The 18,652-nt window shown below is 40.4% G+C and overlaps 2 protein-coding genes across 5 annotated transcripts in view; one reads left to right on the forward strand and one right to left on the reverse strand.

The window, feature by feature from the left end:
• SENP1 (SUMO specific peptidase 1) overlaps positions 1–18,652 on the forward strand; it is a 77,349-nt gene that overhangs the window by 19,797 nt on the left and 38,900 nt on the right. For all 4 annotated transcript variants that reach the window (XM_053557539.1, XM_053557540.1, XM_053557537.1 and 1 more), the window contains one exon: positions 1,048–1,219. In XM_053557539.1, coding sequence (XP_053413514.1) covers positions 1,048–1,219 — 172 coding nt within the window. The remainder of the gene's footprint in view (positions 1–1,047; positions 1,220–18,652) is intronic.
• LOC128562518 (DNA-directed RNA polymerase III subunit RPC10-like) lies at positions 16,779–17,408 on the reverse strand. The gene has a single exon (XM_053557543.1). It carries the CDS (start codon positions 17,324–17,326, stop codon positions 17,000–17,002), a length of 327 nt encoding a protein of 108 aa, XP_053413518.1. The 5' UTR covers positions 17,327–17,408; the 3' UTR covers positions 16,779–16,999.

The following is an 18,652-nucleotide window of genomic DNA, read 5'->3' on the forward strand; positions in this document are numbered from 1 at the left end:
TTTATTATGATTAAGGAAATTATTAAGATTAAGTACCTCAAACTTGTTGGGTAATGATAGATGAAAATCACATGGAAAAAAACTTGAAATTATCAAGCCTTAGAAGACTTTAGTTTTTGAGTCCATAGTATTCAAATATATATATATATATTTTTTTTTTTTTTTTGAGAGTCTCACTCTGTCCCCCTGGGAGGAGTGCTGTGGTGTCATAGTTCACAGCAACCTCAAACAACTGGGTTTGAGCAAAGCTCTTGCCTTAGCTTCCCAAGCTGGCATTACAGGCTCTCATCACAATGCCCACCTAGGTTTTTTTCTATTTTTCATAGAGACAGGGTCTCGCTTTTGCTCAGCCTGGTCTTGAATTCTTGAGTTCAAGCAATCCACCTGCCTTGGCCTAAGTGCTAGGATTACAGGTATGAGCCACCATGCCTGGCCTGAGTCCATAGTATTCTTCATGCCAACTTTTCCCGTTAGATAGGGCACATACATTATAAAGAAACAACTTTTCAGAGGAAGTAAATAAAAATAAAGTAGGAGTAGAATTCACAGAGTGATACAGCCTAATAGAAAGCTGTTTTTTAATGAAGGATGAGAGCCCTCTGTTGGTCTTTCGGGAAATTTAAAAATTCATTTTAAAAGCTTGAGAGGCTTCACCTTTATCCATCTTTACATATTCAATCTGAAGGTGTAATTCTCTCCAGTGAACTTGGGGTAATAGGAATTGTATGTGTGTGGTAGGATACCTGGAACCCAGGCTTTTGTACTACCACACAGCTGTGTGGTTCCTAACCAAAGGAAATTCTAGATTGTGGATCAAAGAAATAGAATTTTAAGTGTTGAGAATTTTAAGTCTTTGACAATGTAAGACCTTTTAAGTGGCAGAACCTGATACAGCAATCCCATATAACATTCCTTGTACATTTCCTTCCAACGATACATCTATCATTATACCAGTTAAATTTTGTTTGTTTTTATTTTCTCTGGAAAGCAAAAATAATCACTAGATTAGATTTAACTGTTCTTTCTTACTCTTTTTTTTTTTTTTAGTGGATTATCAAACAGTTTTATGGGAAAGTCAAACCACCACTGCCATGCCTCTGCGTATGAGAAATCTTTTCCTATTAAGCCTATTCCAAGTCCATCTTGGAGTGGTTCATGTCGTCGAAGCCTTTTGAGCCCCAAGAAAACTCAGAGGCGACATGTTAGTACAGCAGAAGAGGTAAGGAACATCTCCAACAAAAGCCACTAAAACTTAGCATTGCTTCCTATATTGAGCCATTGGCTCCCTCTGATTTAGATGTTTACTAACCATTCTATTCAATCCTTTCTGTGCCTTTTCTTTCTCAATTACTCTTTTTGGTACTATCGTCTGTTTTAAAGAGATTACAGAGTACTTTATCGGGACTTCATTATTTTTCTTATTGTCTTGAATTCTTGTTGGGTGGCTAACTTCATCTTCAGTATTACCTGAAAGGATTCTCACACATCACGTTCTCTCTTCTCTTTTTTTTTAAGACCCTTCCTAACTCTTGTTTTGTATGGGAAAACTGTTAGCCTTGCTAAACAGTTTTTGTTTTGATAAAATTTAATTTGGTAAAATACCTGTCCTTCACACTAGGAACAGTTTTTCTTCAATATAGGAGGACAATAAAGAAGCCAGTTAGACAGTTTACGTCCTTTCATTAGGAGTAAGATCTTTGAGCTCATAGACTTTTCTGAAGAGAAAGATGCTTTATTGACATTGTTATATTTATTCAGTAAACCTAAAGGAAAAAGTCAATTCCATAATTATAATATAGCATATAATTTGCAGTGGGAAATTTGCAGTGCTTGTATCTGTTAAACTGCATATTTATTATGTATCTAATCAGCTTTGCACTGGTTGCTGTGGAGATACAAATTAATAATTATGACCTTACATTTACATAGTATTAGAGTTTACAAGTGTACTTTCTGCATGTGTTATTTTTAATCCATTGAAACAGGTAGGGATGAGGTAATATTCATATTTTACAGATTTAGAAACTAAAGTTCATAAGTCACAACTAGTAAATGGCAGGCCTAGAATGCAGGTCCTCCAGGGAAGTTGGTCTAGTATGCTTTGTGTTATGCAACAATGTGGTCCTGCCCACAGGAGCTTAATGAGCATAGAGTCAAGAATATGGCATTATTGGGTGCGGTGGCTCACACCTAAAATCCTAGCACTTTGGGAGGCTGAGGCAGGTGGATGCCTGAGCTCAAGAGTTTGAGACCTGGCTGGGTGCAGTGGCTCACGCCTGTAATCCTAGCACTTGGAAGGCTGAGACAGGTGGATTGCCTGTGCTCACGGGTTTGAGACCAGCCTGAGCCAGAGTGAGACCTCGTCTTTAAAAAATAGCCAGGCGTTGTGGTGGGCACCTGTAGTCCCAGCTACTGGGGAAGCTGAGGCAAGAGACTCACTTGAACCCAAGAGTTTGAGGTTGCTGTGAGCTGTGATGCCACGATACTTGACTGAGAGTGACAAAATGAGACTGTCTCAAAAAAACAAAAAAAAGAGAGAGAGAGATGGGCGGCACCTGTGGCTCAAAGGAGTAGGGCGCCGGCCCCATATGCTGGAGGTGGCGGGTTCAAGCCCAGCCCTGGCCAAAAACTGCAGAAAAAGAAAAAAAAAAAGAATATGGCATTATATGCTAAGTGATCACATAATTTGGTACTCACAGATCTCTTAGGTGGCAAAACTTGGTATTTGTGATATGGTTAGTAAAAATGCTGGGCATATTTTTGGTTTTAAGTTTGTACTGAATCTATTTTTTTTTTTTTTTTGTAGAGACAGAGTCTCACTTTCTGGCCGTCGGTAGAGTGCCGTGGCCTCACAGAGCTCACAGCAACCTCCAACTCCTGGGCTTAAGCAATTCTCTTGCCTCAGCCTCCCGAGTAGCTGGGACTACAGGCGCCCACCACAATGCCCGGCTATTTTTTGGTTGCAGTTTGGCCGGGGCTGGGCTTGAACCCACCACCCTCGGTATATGGGGCCGGCACCTTACCGACTGAGCCACAGGCGCCACCCCAAGTTTGTACTGAATCTAAAATATTCAAGGGAAGGGTGACAAGAACTAGCAAATCATTTAACAATGCAAAAAGTAGACAAGAAGCTGGCAACATTTGTCTTTAGTATTAAGGGCTGGGCAACAAGGATGGGAGGGAGATTTCGTTATATTTTTTGTACTATTAAATTTCATATAGTATATATATGAGCTATTAGGTACATAAATATTTATTTGATTGTTAGAGTTGTGGGGCTTGTAATTATTTTGATGTATAGATAGTCTAATGCAGTGGTTCTCAACCTTCCTAATGCCGCGACCTTTTAATATAGTTCTCATGTTGTGGTGACCCCCCCAAACGTTGTGAAAATAATTTTATGGTTGGGGGTCACCAAACATGAGGAATTGTATTAAAGGGTCGCGGCATTAGGAAGGTTGAGAACCACTGCCTTAGACTATCTATATGTCAACATATTTATAAGGGGTACAGAAAGACTCTGCAGTGAAGCAGACACCAGCTGCATGACAGGTGGGTACAGGGCTACAAACCTTTCCCTGCTCCATGTGGCTGCTGCCAGGATCACCAGGATTCTTTAATCTGTGTTCATTGTAAGCTTGCCATTAACCCACCAGCCCCTTGGACCACCCAGCCCCACTTCCTTTCACCTCTACTGCAACCTCCACTTGGGATCCTCAGGCAATTTTACCCTCTGCGCAACCTCCAGGCCATAGGCTGGGTCATTGGAGAACAAGAAACTGGAGTTCCTCTTCTTATTGTAGTGCAACGAAGATTTTGAGTATTTTCTTTGTTGTTGTTGTTGTTGCAGTTTTTGGCCAGGGCCCGATTTGAACACGCCACCTTCGGTATATGGGGCCAGTGCCCTACTCCTTGAGCCACAGGGGCCACAAAGATTTTGAGTATTGCGTCTATTCTATGAAATGAGAGATACAGGAAATTTTGCCTCAGTTTTTAGTTCTTTATTTTCCTGGTATAGCAAGCCACCTATACTACAGAATAATTCATTTACTATAAAACAAAATATTGGACCACATTTCATTGTCAAACTTTTTTTTTTATTATAACTGTGTACATTACTGCATTTATGGGGTACAATGTGCTGATTTTATATACAATTTGGAATGTTTACATCAAACTGATTAACATAGCATTCACCTCATTTAATTCTTTTGTTTAGGCATTTGTACTCTACTCTTTTTTTTTTTTTTTTTTTGTAGAGACAGAGTTTCAATTTATGGCCCTCGGTAGAGTGCCATGGCCTCACACAGCTCACAGCAACCTCCAACTCCTGGGCTCAAGTGATTCTCTTGCCTCAGCCTCCCGAGTAGCTGGGACTACAGGCGCCCGCCACAACGCCCAGCTATTTTTTGGTTGCAGTTTGGCTGGGGCCGGGTTTGAACCCGCCACCCTCAGTATATGGGGCCAGCGCCTTACCGACTGAGCCACAGGCACCGCCCTATACTCTACTCTTAATATATTTGACATGTACCCTTGCAATATGCACAGTAGGTGAGGTCCCACCTATTACCCTCCCTCCACCCATCCACCTCCCTCCCTTCGCCCTCCTCTTCTCTCCTTCTTTCTGGGCTATAATTTTGTTTTATCTTTCATTTGAAAATGTGGGTGATTATGAATTGGTTTCGTAATAGTATTGAATACATTGGATATTCATTGTCAAACTTCCAACAAAGTATTTAGATTTTTTTTTTAACTACTTGAACTTTTTTTTTAATTATTAAATCATAGCTATGTACATTAATGCGATCATGGGGCACCATACACTGGTTTTATAGACTGTTTGACACATTTTCATCACACTGGTTAACATAGTCTTCCTGCATTTTCTTAGTTATTGTGTTAAGACATTTATATTCTACGTTTACTAAGTTTTAAGTATTTAGATATTTAATTTTGGATATTTCAGTAATTATATATGATTATTTTTTATACTGGTTCTAAATTTATTGATAGGAACTTACAAACTGGAGGAAAAGTAATTTTCCATGGAAATGTTGGGATCCTCAAGAGAGGTACATTTGCTTATGTTAAAGAAAGGAAACTATATATATTCTTAATGTTGGATTTATACACCAGCTTCAGGAATAGGCAGCCATCTACAAAATTAACAGTTAAGATGATGCCACTACCACGCTGTTTAGTTTTACCACTACACTGTTTAGTCTTACAATAGATATTTGATGAGAACACATGAAAAAGAATTTGGAAATGTGCATATGGTAGTGTGCAGGATGGCTGATTCAAAGGACAACATTAAAGAGCTGTGCTGCCCAATAGGATAATCACTAGCTACAAGTGCTGTTTAAATTAATTCAAATAAAATAAAGTTTTTTTCTTTGTAGACAGTCTCCTTTTGTTGCCCTTGGTAGAGTGCCTTTGTGTCGTAGCTCACAGCAAACTCAAACTCCTGAGCTCCAGAGATCCTCCTGCTTCAGCCTACCAAGTAGCTGGGATTATAGGTGCCCACAACACCACCTGACTATTTTTAGAGACAGGGTCTTTCTCAGGCTGGTCTTGATTTCCTGAGCTCAGGCAATCCACCTTCCTCAGCCTTCCAGAGTGCTAGGATTAAATAAAATTAAATTAAAAATTTAGTTTCTTAGTCACACTAGCCACATTTCAAGTACTCATTAACCATATGTGGCTAGTGGCTACCATATTGGACTGTACAGATACAGAACATTTATGTTACTACAGAGTTTTGTTAGTGCTTTTATAGAGGATATAAGTTTCTTTTTGGAGATGAGAAAATTCTAGTGACAAGAAAATGTAAACTATAAAAATAAAGGTAGTTTCTTTTCAATTATAGATTTACAGACATCAGTACTCTGTAACTTACTAAGTGATATTTTAAGGTGTTGAACTTTGTCAGTGATGGTTTTTTTTTTTTTTTTTGTAGAGACAGAGTCTCAATGTACTGCCTTCAGGTAGAGTGCCGTGGCGTCACACGGCTCACAGCAACCTCTAACTCTTGGGCTTACGCGATTCTCTTGCCTCAGCCTCCCAAGCAGCTGGGACTAGAGGCGCCCGCCACAACGCCCAGCTATTTTTCTTTTGTTGTTGCAGTTTGGCTGGGGCTGGGTTTGAACCCGCCACCCTCCGCATATGGGGCCGGCGCCCTACTCACTGAGCCACAGGCGCCGCCCCAGTGATGGTTTTTTTAAAAAATGCTTTACAATTTTGCCATAAAGCAAGCATTTTGGACTTCTTAAAATTTTATTATTTAAAAAAAAATTTTTTTTTAATGTTTTTTTGTGAGACAGAGTCTCACTTTTTTGTCCCGGCAGAGTGCTATGGTATCATAGCTCACAGCAACCTCGAACTCTTGGGCTTAAGCGATCCTCTTGCCTCAGCTTCCTGAGTAGCTGGGACTACAGGCACCACCCACAATGCCTCGCTAGTTTTCTGTTTTTAGTAGAGACAGGGTTTTGCTCTGACTCAGGCTGGTCTCAGGTGCCTGAGCTCAAGCAATCCACCTACCTTGGCCTCCCAGAGTGCTAGAATTACAGGTGTGAGCTACTGCACCCAGCCTCAACATTTTGGACATAAGAGAAAATCATTGAATTTTGTACTTTTCAAGGTTGTAATTGTTTTTATGATATAAAGCTATTACTTTAAACAAAATGAAAATAAGGGGGGTTGTGTATAAAGTTAATTTTATTTATTATTTATTTTTTGTTTCAGGTTAATTCGAGGGTACAAAGAATTAGGTTACAATGTTTGCATTTGTTAGGGTAGAGTCCCTCTTTAATGTTAGGTGTGCCATATACCCTAACATTGTGCCCATTAAGTGGGAGCACACTTCTCTTCCTGCTCTGTCATTTCTCCCCCACCTTGAATTAAGTTGGGTTTTTCTCTTATATTGGCATATATTAGTTCATCTACTGGTTTCATATTAGTATTGAGTCCATTGGATTCTTGCTTCTCCATGATATTTGAATGTGCTTCAACTCCATCCAGGTTAATGCAAAAGATAGAAAGTCTCCATCTCTTTTAATGGCTGAATAGCATTCCATAGTATACACATACCATAGCTTGCTAATCCATTTCTGAGTTGGTGGACATTTAGGGTGTTTCCACATTTTGGTGATTGTAAATTGAGCTTTGTTTAAATAATCTGATCTAGTGCAAATGTCCTTATGATAAAATGATTTTTTTTTCATTGGGGTAGATGCCTACTAGTGGGATTGTAGGATCAAATGGGAGGTCTAATTTGAGTTCTTTGAGGATTCTCCAGACTTCCTTCCAAAGAAGTTGTATTAGTTTGCAGTCCCACTAACAGAGTAAAAATGTTCCCTTCTCTCCACATCATGCCAGCATCTATAGCTTTGAGATTTTGTGATATGGGCTGTTGTCACTGGCATTAGGTGATATCTCAGGGTGGTTTTTTTTTTTTTTTTTCCTTGAGACAGAGCCTCACTTTGTCGCTCTCTGTAGAATGCTGTGATGTCATAGCTCACAGCAACCTCAAACTCTTGGGCTCAAACTCTTGCCTCACCCTCTCTGGTAGCTGGGACTATAGGCGCCCCCCCACAACGCCTGGCTATTTTCTTTTTTCTTTTTTTTTTTTTTGATTAGTAGGCCTGGGCCAGAACCTGCCACCAGCCCCAGTGCATGTGGCTGGTGCTCTAACCACTGAACTATGTCCCTTAGCCCTCAGGGTGGGTTTTTTTTTTGTTTTTTTGTTTTGTTTTTTTTTGACAGCGTCTCACTATGTTGCCCTCGGTGGAGTGCTATGACATCACAGCTCACAGCAACCTCAGACTCTTGGGATTAAGTGATTCTCTTGCCTCAGCCTCCCAAGTAGCTGGGACTACAGGTGCCCATCACAGCACTCAGCTATTTTTTGGTTGTAGTTGTCATTGTTGTTTAGCAAGCCCAGGCCGGGTTTGAACCTGCCAGCCCTGGTGCATGTGGCCAGCACCCTAACCGCTGAGCTACAGGTGCTGAGCCCATCTCAGGGTGGTTTTGATTTGCATTTCTCTGATGATTAGGGACCATGAGCATTCTTTTAAATGTAGCCATTCTTGTGTCTTCCTCAGAGAAGGTTCTGTTCATATTTCTTGGCCAGTGGTAGGTTGGATTGTTTGCTCTTTCTTTGTTGATTAATTTGAGTTCTCTATAGATTCTAGTTATCAACCAAATATCTTTTCCCATTCTGAAGGTTGTCTTTTTGCTTTTCTTGTATCCTTAGCTGTGCAGAAGTTTTTCATCTTAGTTAACTCACATTTGTTTCTTTTTGTTGTTGCAATTGCCCCTGAAGTCTTTGTCATAAAACCTTTCCCCAGTCTGACATCATCAGGAGTTTTTTCCACATTTTCTTCTAAGCTTTTTATTTTTTTATTTTTATTTATTTATTTATTTTTTGAGACAGAGCCTCAAGCTGTCGCCCTGGGTAGAGTGCCCTGGCATCACAGCTCACAGCAACCTCCAACTCCTGGGCTCAAGTGATTCTCCTGCCTCCGCCTCCCAAGTAACTGGGACCACAGGTGCCCACCACAACACTAACCTATTTTTTGGTTGCAGCCGTCATTTTTGTTTGGTGGACCTGGGCTAGATTCGAACCCACCAGCTCAGGTGTATGTGGCTGGCGCCTTAGCCGCTTGAGCCACAGGTGCCGAGCCTCTTCTAAGAGCCTCTTCTAAGCTTTTTATTGTTTCATATCTTAGATTTAAATCTTTTATCCATCTTGAGTCAATTTTTGTAAGTGGTGAAAGGTGTGGGTCCAGTTTCAGTCTTTTACATGTAGTCATCCAGTTCTCCTAGCACCACTGATTGCATAGGGATTTTTTCCCCCCACTGTATGCTTTTGTTTGGTTTATCAAAGATCAGATGGCTATAAGAGACTGGTTTCATTTCTTGGTTTTCTATTCTGTGTCATGTCTGTGTCTCTATTTTTGTGTTAATACCATGCTGTTTTGATCACTGTAGGCTTGTAAGATAACCTGAAGTCTGGTAGAGTGATGCCAGCAGCTTGGTTTTTATTACTGCAAATAGCCTTAGCTATACGGGTTTTTTTCAGGTTACATATAAAACAAAGTACTATTTTTTCCAGTTCTTCAAAGTGTGATGATGGTATTTTAATGGGGATTGCATTTAATATGTAGATTGCTTTGTGGAGAACAGACATTTTAACAACATTGATTCTTCCTAGCCAAGAGCTTGGTATGTTCTTCCACTTATAATGTCTTCTGCTATTTCTTTTCTTAGGGTTTTGTAACTCTCTTTGTAAAGATTTTTCACCTCTTTCATTAGGTATATTCCTGAGTATTTCATTTTCTTTGAAGCTACTGTGAAGGGAATTGTGTCCTCAATTTGCTTCTTAACTTGGCTGTTGCTGCTTATACAAAGGCTACTGATTTGTGGACATTGATTTTATACCCTGAGACATTACTGTATTTCTTGATCACTTCCAGGAGTTTTGTGGTTGAGTCTCTGGGGTTTTTTTAAGTATAAGATCATATCATCATCAAAGAGTGAGAGTTTGACTTCCTCTGCCCCCATTTGGATGTACTTTATATCCTTCTCTTACCTTATTGCATTGAATAGAACTTCCAGAACTATGTTCAGTAGAAGTGGTGATAGTGGATATCCTTGTCTGGTTCCAGTTCTAAGTAGAAAAGCTATCAGTTTTACTCCATTCAGTATGATATTAGCTGTGAGTTTGTTGTAGATGGTGTCAAGCAGTTTAAGAAATGTGCCACCTGTGCCTATAAAGTGTTCTTGTTAGAAAAAGATGCTGAATTTTATCAAATCCTTTTTTTGCATCTATTAAGAGGATCATATGGCCTTTGTTTTTGCCTCTGTTGATATGGTGAATTACATTTATGGATTCGTGTATGATGTATAATTTTTTTAATGTGTAGCTCTAATCTGTTGGCTAAGATTTTGTTGATTATTTGCATCGTTATTCATTAGTGAAATTGTTCTGTAGTTCTTTTTTTTAGTTGAGTCCTTTCTACTTTTGGAATCAGGATGATGTTTGCTTCATAGAACATGTTGGGGAAGATTACTTTCTTCTCAATGTTTTGGAATAGGTTCCAAACATTCCAGTGTTTTATCAATTTTATTTATCTTTTAGAAGAACTAACTTTTTCTTTCATTAATTTCTTGAATGATTCTTTTGTTTTCAATTTCATATATTTCTGATTTAATTTTGGTTATTTCTTTTCTTTTGCTATTTTTGGGATTAGATTGTTTTCCTTATCCATTTCTTTAAGATGATTCAGTAGGGTGTTGATGTGCTCTCCTTTTTTTTTTTGGATGTAGGCATCTAATGCGATAAATTTTCTTCTTAGGATTGCTTTTGCAGTGTCCCACGGATTTTGGTAGCTTGTGTCTGTCTGTATTGTTGTTATATTCAAGAAAGTTAATGACATTTTTCTTCCCCTTCTGGGATACTTGTAATTTGTATGTTTGAATACTTCATGAAGTCCCATAATTCTCTGAATGAACATTTTGCTTTCTCTTTCATCTTTTCTGCCTCTTTAATTGCCTGTGTTAACTCAAGAGCTTTATCCTCTAGCTCTGAGAATCTTTCTTCTCTGTGGTCTAATCTGTTATTATTCATTTGTTTTTTAGACAGAGTCTCACTCTATTGCCTTAAGTAGAATGTGTCATAATAGCTCACAGCAACCTCAAATTCTTAGGCTCAAGTGATTCTCTTGCCTCAGCCTCACAAGTAGCTGAAACTACAGGTGCCTGCCACAACACCTGTCTATATAAAGTTAATTTCAAAAATTCAGTTTGTGGCTTGATGCCCATAGCATAGTGGTTACAATGCCAGCACATATACCGAGGCTGGCAAATTCAAACCTGGCCTGGGCCAGATAAACAACAATGACAACTGCAACAAAAAATAGCCGGGCATTGTGGCTGGCGCCTGAGGTCCCAGCTACTTGGGAGGCTGAGGCAAGAGAATCGCTTTAAGCCCAAGAGTAGGAGGTTGCTGAGCTGTGACGCCATGGCACTCTACCAAGAACAATATAGTGAGACTCTGTCTCTACAAAAAAAAAGAAAGAAAAATTCAGTTTGTGTTTTTTTGCTGTAATTGTTTTATGATGGAGACTTCTATAAAAATTTCACCTAATTTCAGGACTCTTGTCACTTTTTTTATTAAAAGAATTCACTTTATTTTATTTTACTTTATTTTTTTGAGACAGAGTCTTACTATGTTGCCCTCTGTAGAGTGCTGTGGCCTCATAGCTTACAGCAACCTCAAACTCTTGGGCTTAAGCGATTCTCTTGCCTTTGCCTCCCAAGTAGCTGGGACTATAAGCACCTACCATAATGCCCAGCTATTTTTTTATTGTGGTTGTTATTGTTGTTTTAGCAGGCCCGGACCTGATTCAAACCCACCAGCCATGGTGTATGTGGCCAGCGCCCTTACCACTGAGCTACAGGCACCAAGCCAATAGAATTTACTTTAATTACCCTTATACTTTTTAAAACTTTATTTTTATTAGGTTTTAAAAAGCACATTAGCCAACTTCTTTGGCTAAACTTCAACCAACTATTTTACTTCTTCTTTTCCTCTTAATTTCTTTTTTTTTTTTTTTTTTGTAGAGACAGAGTCTCACTTTATGGCCCTCGGTAGAGTGCCATGGCCTCACACAGCTCACAGCAACCTCCAACTCCGGGGCTTAAGCGATTCTCTTGCCTCAGCCTCCCGAGTAGCTGGGAGTACAGGCGCCTGCCACAATGCCCAGCTATTTTTTGGTCGCAGTTTGGCCGGGGCTGGGTTTGAACCCGCCACCCTCGGTATATGGGGCCGGCGCCCTACCGACTGAGCCACAGGCGCCGCCCTTTTCCTCTTAATTTCTTAATTTTTTTAATTTAGTAAAAAATTTAATAAGTAATTTGTTGCAGCCCCTCTGGCCCTGGTCTGGATCTCCGCAGGAAGGAACCAGGCATGACGCGGATTAGAAGTACAAGCTTGCAGGAGGAGGGCTACCCTTGATTGCAGGGTAGCCCCGAGCAACCTCTGCAGTAGCCTTTTATTGAGACAGTACAAGACAGGTGAGGGGAGTATTAGACAATGACTACGTGCCTAAGGATCGTCATTGGCTTGGGCTTTTTTCCGCAAGGAGCACCTGCTGACCAATTTCCTAAGGGTCCGCCCCCTCAGCTGCAAATCATCTTGCTCAGAGGTCACCTGGCTCTTGGCATTCTCTACAGTAATTTATAGAGGAAGATTTTTTTTGTACTTTATAATACCACATGTTCCAAAAAAAAAGGTTGCGTTTGATATTTCAAACAACTTTCATTTTTGGTAAAGCCGAATGTTATATATGCTCTTTTGGGAAAGGAAGAAGAGAAATTGTCACTGTTTGCTGATGATATGATCTTATATATATGGAAAACCCTATAAACTCCCCCAAAGAACTGTTGGAACTAATAAACATAGAGAATAACACAAATAATTTAAGAAGTAGGGATTGGGGAGAGGGTTTGGTAAATTCCCACCTAGCAGGTACAATATAGAGGTACCCACACTTCCTGGGTGAAGGACTCCACTAAACTCAGACTTTACCTTACAAATGCAAACAATGTAACCTAATCGTATGTACCTGTGTATTAACCTGAAATTTAAAAAAAGGTCAGGCCAGAGAGTCCCCTAAGATACTTCCCCCCCCAACCCACTAATAAATGAATATAGTAAAATTTCAAGGTATAAATCAATGTGCAAAAATTAGTAGCATCTCTATTTATGCTAACAATGAAGCATCTGAAAAAGAAATCAGGAGAACAGTCTCATTTACAGTAGCTTACAAAAAGATAAATAAAATACTTAGGAATAAATTTAACCAAGGAGATAAAAGACCTGTACAGTGAAAACTATAAAACACTGATAAAAGAAATTGAAAAAGACAGAAATAAATGGAAGGCTATTCTGTGTTTATGGGTTAAAAGAATTAATATTGTCGGGCGGCGCCTGTGGCTCAGTCAGTAGGGCACCGGCCCCATATACCGAGGGTGGCGGGTTCAAACCCGGCCCTGGCCAAACTGCAACCAAAAAATAGCCGGGCGTTGTGGCGGGCGCCTGTAGTCCCAGCTGCTCGGGAGGCTGAGGCAAGAGAATCGCTTAAGCCCAGGAGTTGGAGGTTGCTGTGAGCTATGTGAGGCCACGGCACTCTACCGAGGGCCATAAAGTGAGACTCTGTCTCTACAAAAAAAAAAAAAAAAAAAAAAAAAAAAAAGAATTAATATTGTTAAAATGTCTATGGTAGGTTGGTTGTGGTGTCTCATGCCTGTAATCTTAGCACTCTGGGAGGCTTAGGTAGGAGGGATCCCTTGAGCTCAGGAGTTTGAGGTTCTTTTTGTTTGCTTGTTTGTTTGGAGACGGAATCTCACTTTTTCGCCCTCAGTAGAGTGCCATGGCATCACAGCACACAGCAACCTCCAGCTCTTGGGCTTAGGCGATTCTCTTGCCTCAGCTTCCCGAGTACCTGGGACTATAAGCGCCCACCACAACCCCCGGCTATTTTTTCATTGCAGTTTGGCCGGGGTAGGATTCAAACCTGCCACCCTCGGTATATGGAGCTGGTGCCCTACTCACTGAGCCACAGGTGCCGCCCGAGTTTGAAGTTCTTGTGAGCTAGGAGCTCAGGAGTTTGAGACCAGCCTGAGCAATTGCAGACCCCATCTCTACTAAAAATAGAAAAAATTAGCTGCATGTTGTGGCGGGCACCTATAGTCCCAACTACTTGGGTGTCTGGGGCAGGAGGATTGCTTGAGCCTAGGAGTTTGAGTTTCTTGTGAGCCATATGGGGTATATGGCCATAGCACTCTAGCACCATAGCTAAGCAACAGAATGAAACTCTGTCTCAAAAAAAAAAGTCCATACTACCCTAAGTATCCACAGATTCATTGCAATCCCTATTAAAGTTTCATGTCATTTTTTCATGAACATAGAAAAAAGAGTCCTAAAATTCATACGGGAACACAGAAAACCCTGAATATTTAAGGTAATCAATGAGGAAAAAGAGCAAAGATGTAAGTATCACACTACCTTATTTCTTTGTTTTTTATTTTTAGAGACAGAATCACACTTTGTTGCCCTTGGTAGAGTGCCATGGCATCACAACTCACAGCAACCCCCAGCTCTTGGGCTTAGGCGATTCTCTTGCCTCAGCCTCCCGAGTAGCTGGGACTATAGGGACCTGCCACAACGCCTGGCTATTTTTTGTTGCAGTTTGGCCGGGGCTGGGTTTGAACCCGCCATCCTCGGTGTATGGGGCCATATACCCCATATGGTGCCCTGTTCACTGAGCCACAGACGCTGCCTACACACTACCTTATTTCAAACTATACTGTAGATCTTTATTAGTTAAAACAGCATAGTATTGGCAAAATATTAGCTACATTAAGAAATGAGACCCAGAACAGAGAACCCAGAAATGAACTCATGCATGTGTGGTGAACTGATTTTTCACAGAGGTACCGTTAATACTCAAAGGGAAAAGGACAGTCTCTTTAATAAATGGTGCTGGGAAAACTGGATTTCCATTTGCTGAATGATGACATTAGATTCTTATCTCACATTATATACAAAATCAGCTCAGTGGATTAAAGACTTAAATGTAAGACTAGAAACTCTAATAAAACTACCATTTAATAGAAGAAAATAGGGAAAACTACGCAACTTTGGTCTGGGCAGTGATTTGGGGTGTTTGAATCCAAAGCAAGGACCAGAAAAGGAAAAATATGCTGAGCGTAGTGTTGCACACCTATCGCCCCAGCTACTTAAAAGGCTAAGGCAGGAAGATAGTTTTGAGTCCAGGAGTTTGAGGTTGCAGTGAGCTGTGATGATGCCATTGTCCTCCAGCTAGGTGACAGAGTGAGACCCTGTGTCCAAACAGACAAATGGGATTACTGAAAACTTTTGTACAGCAAAGGAAACAATTAACACCATACAGAAACAGTCTATGGTTTGGGAAAAAATATTTGCAAGCCATACATTCTATAAGGGGTTAAGATCAATATCGTAAGGAGCTCAAACAACTCAATAGCAAGAAAACAAAAACCCAATTAAAAATGGGGAAGGAAGGGGGCACCTGTGGCTCAAAGGAGTGGGGTGCTGGCCCCATGTGCCAGAGATGGTGGGTTCAAACCCAGCCCTGGGAAGGAACCTGAATAGATATTTCTCAAAAGACAACACACAAATGGCCAACATATATTTGAAAAAATACTCATCATTGCTAATCATTAGAGAAATGCAAACTAAATCACAATGAATATCATCACATACATGTCAAAGTGACTTGTATTAGAAAAACAAAAGATTGCTGGTGTTAGAAAGATGTGAAGAAAAGGGAACTGTTGCATGCTGCTGGTGAGAATATAAATTGGTATAGCCATTATGGAAAATAGTATGGAAGTTTCTCAAAAATTTAAAACAGAATTATCATATGATTTAGCAATCCAACTTCTGGATATTTACCTAAAAGATTTGAAATCAATTTGTCAAAGAGATGTTTGCACCCCTGTGTTTATTGAAGCACTGTTCGCAATAGTGAAGTCATAACATCAACTTAAGTGAATGGACAAAGAAAATGTGGAATAGATACACAATGGGATACTGTGCAGCCTTTATTTATTTATTTATTTTTTGAGATAGAGTCTCACTATGTTGCCCTCGGTAGAGTGCTGTGGCATCACAGCTCATAGCAACCTCAGGCTCTTGGGCTTAAGCAATTCTCTTGCCTCGGCTTCACAAGTAGCTGGGACTACAGGCGTCCACCACAATACCTGGCTATTTTTTTGTTGTCATTGTTGTTTAGCAGGCCCGGGCCTGGTTCCAACTGACCAGCCCTGGTGCATGTGGCCAGCACACTAACCACTGAGCTATGGGTGCTGAACCTGTGCAGCCGTTAAAAAGAAGGAAATGCCATCATTTGCAACAACATGCATGGAATTTGAGACCATGACGCTAAGGGAAAAAGGCACAAAAAGACAAATACTGCATGTTCTCACTTACATATGGACTCTAAAATATTCGAACTCATAGGAGCAGAGAGTAGATAGAATGGTGATTACAGAGTCTGGGGTGGGAGAATGGAAAGATGGTCAAAACCTCAAACAGTAGGAATATGAGGGGTTTCTGTTGTTGTTGTTGTTGTTTTTGGGTTTTTCTTGCAGTTTTTGGCCGGGGCTGGGTTTGAACCCACCACCTCCAGCATATGGGGCCAGTGTCCTACTCCTCTGAGCCACAGGCGCCACCCTATGAGTTTTTTTTTTTTTTTTTTTAGTTATTTTGCATAGTATGGTAAATATAGTTAATGGAGTATTGCATATTTTTAAGTTGCTAAGACGATAAATTTTAAATATCACACAAAATGTTAAATATTTGACAAGGTTGGTATATTAATAACTTGATTTAATTATTTCACATTGTATTCATGAATCATAGCATCACTTGCATCACTTTATATGTCATAAATGTACAAATTATAAATGTTCATTTATAATTTTTAAAAAGTTACCTAAACCATTTTTTGCCTTAAATGGTTTTATTTATTTTTTTTTAGACTTTACATTTTAATGAATAATCAGAATAAATCCTGATTAAGTTTATAATTAACAAATATTTAGAGACATTTAACGTACTAAGTTGTACAAACATTATAAATATTTAACAGCATCGGTTGGTGGTAAGGGAATGTCAACTGCCCAATAAATGTAAAAGATGACTAAACAGGACCTTAAACAGAGAATACTTAAGTTATCAGTCTCCTCCACACACAAAAACTCCCTGGACATTAATAACTTCATCCATTCATTCTGATGGGCAAATAGGCTACTTTTCTTGACACTTAAAAGGGTTAGTTTTCTGTCAGACCAGTGAAGACCCTCAGGACACAAAATTCATACTCCCAGCTGAGAATGCACACTGAGGGACAGGTCAAGCAGACGCTCAGGCAGCCAGGCCACCCTGGCCCTAGTCCCTCCAGCGGTGTCCACACTGAGCATTGCAGCACTTGTAGAAGGTGGTCATTGGCTCGTCTGCAGAGCGGGTCTGAAGCTGCATGAAGTAAGCACGAGGATGTTCACATTTGGGACACGGCTCTGCAGTAGAGTCAACATTCTCCCAGGCAGCTGCTCCTCCAAGTACATCATCCACTTCTTTCAGCTTTGGATACTTTCGATTTGTCACCTTGCAGGTGATGTTGTGCACGTAGGGGCAGGTGTTGCAGGCGAAGCAGTAGCAACGCTGTCCCTCCTCCACGATCAGCCCATTCCCGCAGCCCGGGCAGAACAGCAGCATCGTAGCCTCTACACCCCTCAGGATTCTGCTCCGGGAGGATTTCGGGGCCTCTTTGCGCCGACCTACCGCCCGCCTCCAGCTCACATTGGTCCTGCGCCTTAAATGGTTTTAAATGGAATATAACATACTTGGTGTTTTGTTTTGTTTTGTTTTTCCCCGAGACAGATTTTTACTTTGTCGTCATCCTTGGTAGAGTGCTGTGGCGTCACAGCTCATAGCAAACTCCAGCTCTTGGGCTTAGGCAATTCTCTTGCCTCAGCCTCCCTAGTAGCTGGGACTGCAGGCGCCCGCCACAATGCCCAGCTATTTTTTGGTTGCTGTTTGGGCGGGGCTGGGTTTGAACCCACCACCCTTAGTTATGTGGGGCCGGCGCCCTACTGCACTGAACCACAGAGGCTGCCCCTGTTGTTGTTTCTTTTTATTATTATTATTATTTCAGGTTAATTGAGGGTACAAAGAATTAGGTTACAATGTTTGCATTTGTTAGGTAGAGTCCCTCTTATATTTGTTTCCTGCCCCCAAGATGTGTACCATACACGCTAACATTGTGCTCATTAAGTGGAAGCACACCCATCTGCCTCCCTCCTCCTCTTTCTCTGTTCCCTCATTTCCCTGCCCCCACCTTAAATTGATTTGAGTTTTTCTCTTATGTGGGTGTGTATTAGATCATCTGCTGTCTTTGTATTGGTTTTTTTTTTTTTGTTTGTTTTTTGTTTTTTTTAAGAGACAGTCTTTTTGGCCGGGGCTGGGTTTGAGCCCGCCACCTCCGGCATATGGGACCAGCGCCCTACCTGCTGAGCCACAGGCGCCACCCGCTGTCTTCGTGTTGGAATTGAGTACACTGGATTCTTGCTTCTCCATTCTTATGAGCACACCCATCCACTTCCCTATTTCCTTGTTCTCTCCCCCACCTTAAATTGATTTGAATTTTTCTCTTATATGGATGTGTATTAGATTATCTGCTGTCTTAATATTAGAATTAAGTACATTGGATTCTTCTCCGTTCTTGTGATACTTTGCTAAGAAGAATGTGTTCCAGCTCCATCCAGGTTAATACAAAAGAATACGAAAAGTCTCCATGTTTTTTAATGGCTGAGTAATATTCCATGGTATATATGTGTGTGTGTGTATATATATATATATATATATATATATATACCACATCTTGTTAATCCATTCCTGAGTTGGTGGGCATTTAGGTTGTTTCCACATTTTGGCGATTGTAAATTGAGCTGCAATAAACAGTCTAGTGCAAATATCTTTATGATAAAATGATTTTTTTTTTCTTCTGGATAAACGCCCAGTAATGGGATTGCAAGATCAAAT

Source organism: Nycticebus coucang, chromosome 12 (genome assembly GCF_027406575.1).
Source record: "Nycticebus coucang isolate mNycCou1 chromosome 12, mNycCou1.pri, whole genome shotgun sequence".
NCBI classification, from domain to species: Eukaryota; Metazoa; Chordata; class Mammalia; order Primates; family Lorisidae; genus Nycticebus; species Nycticebus coucang.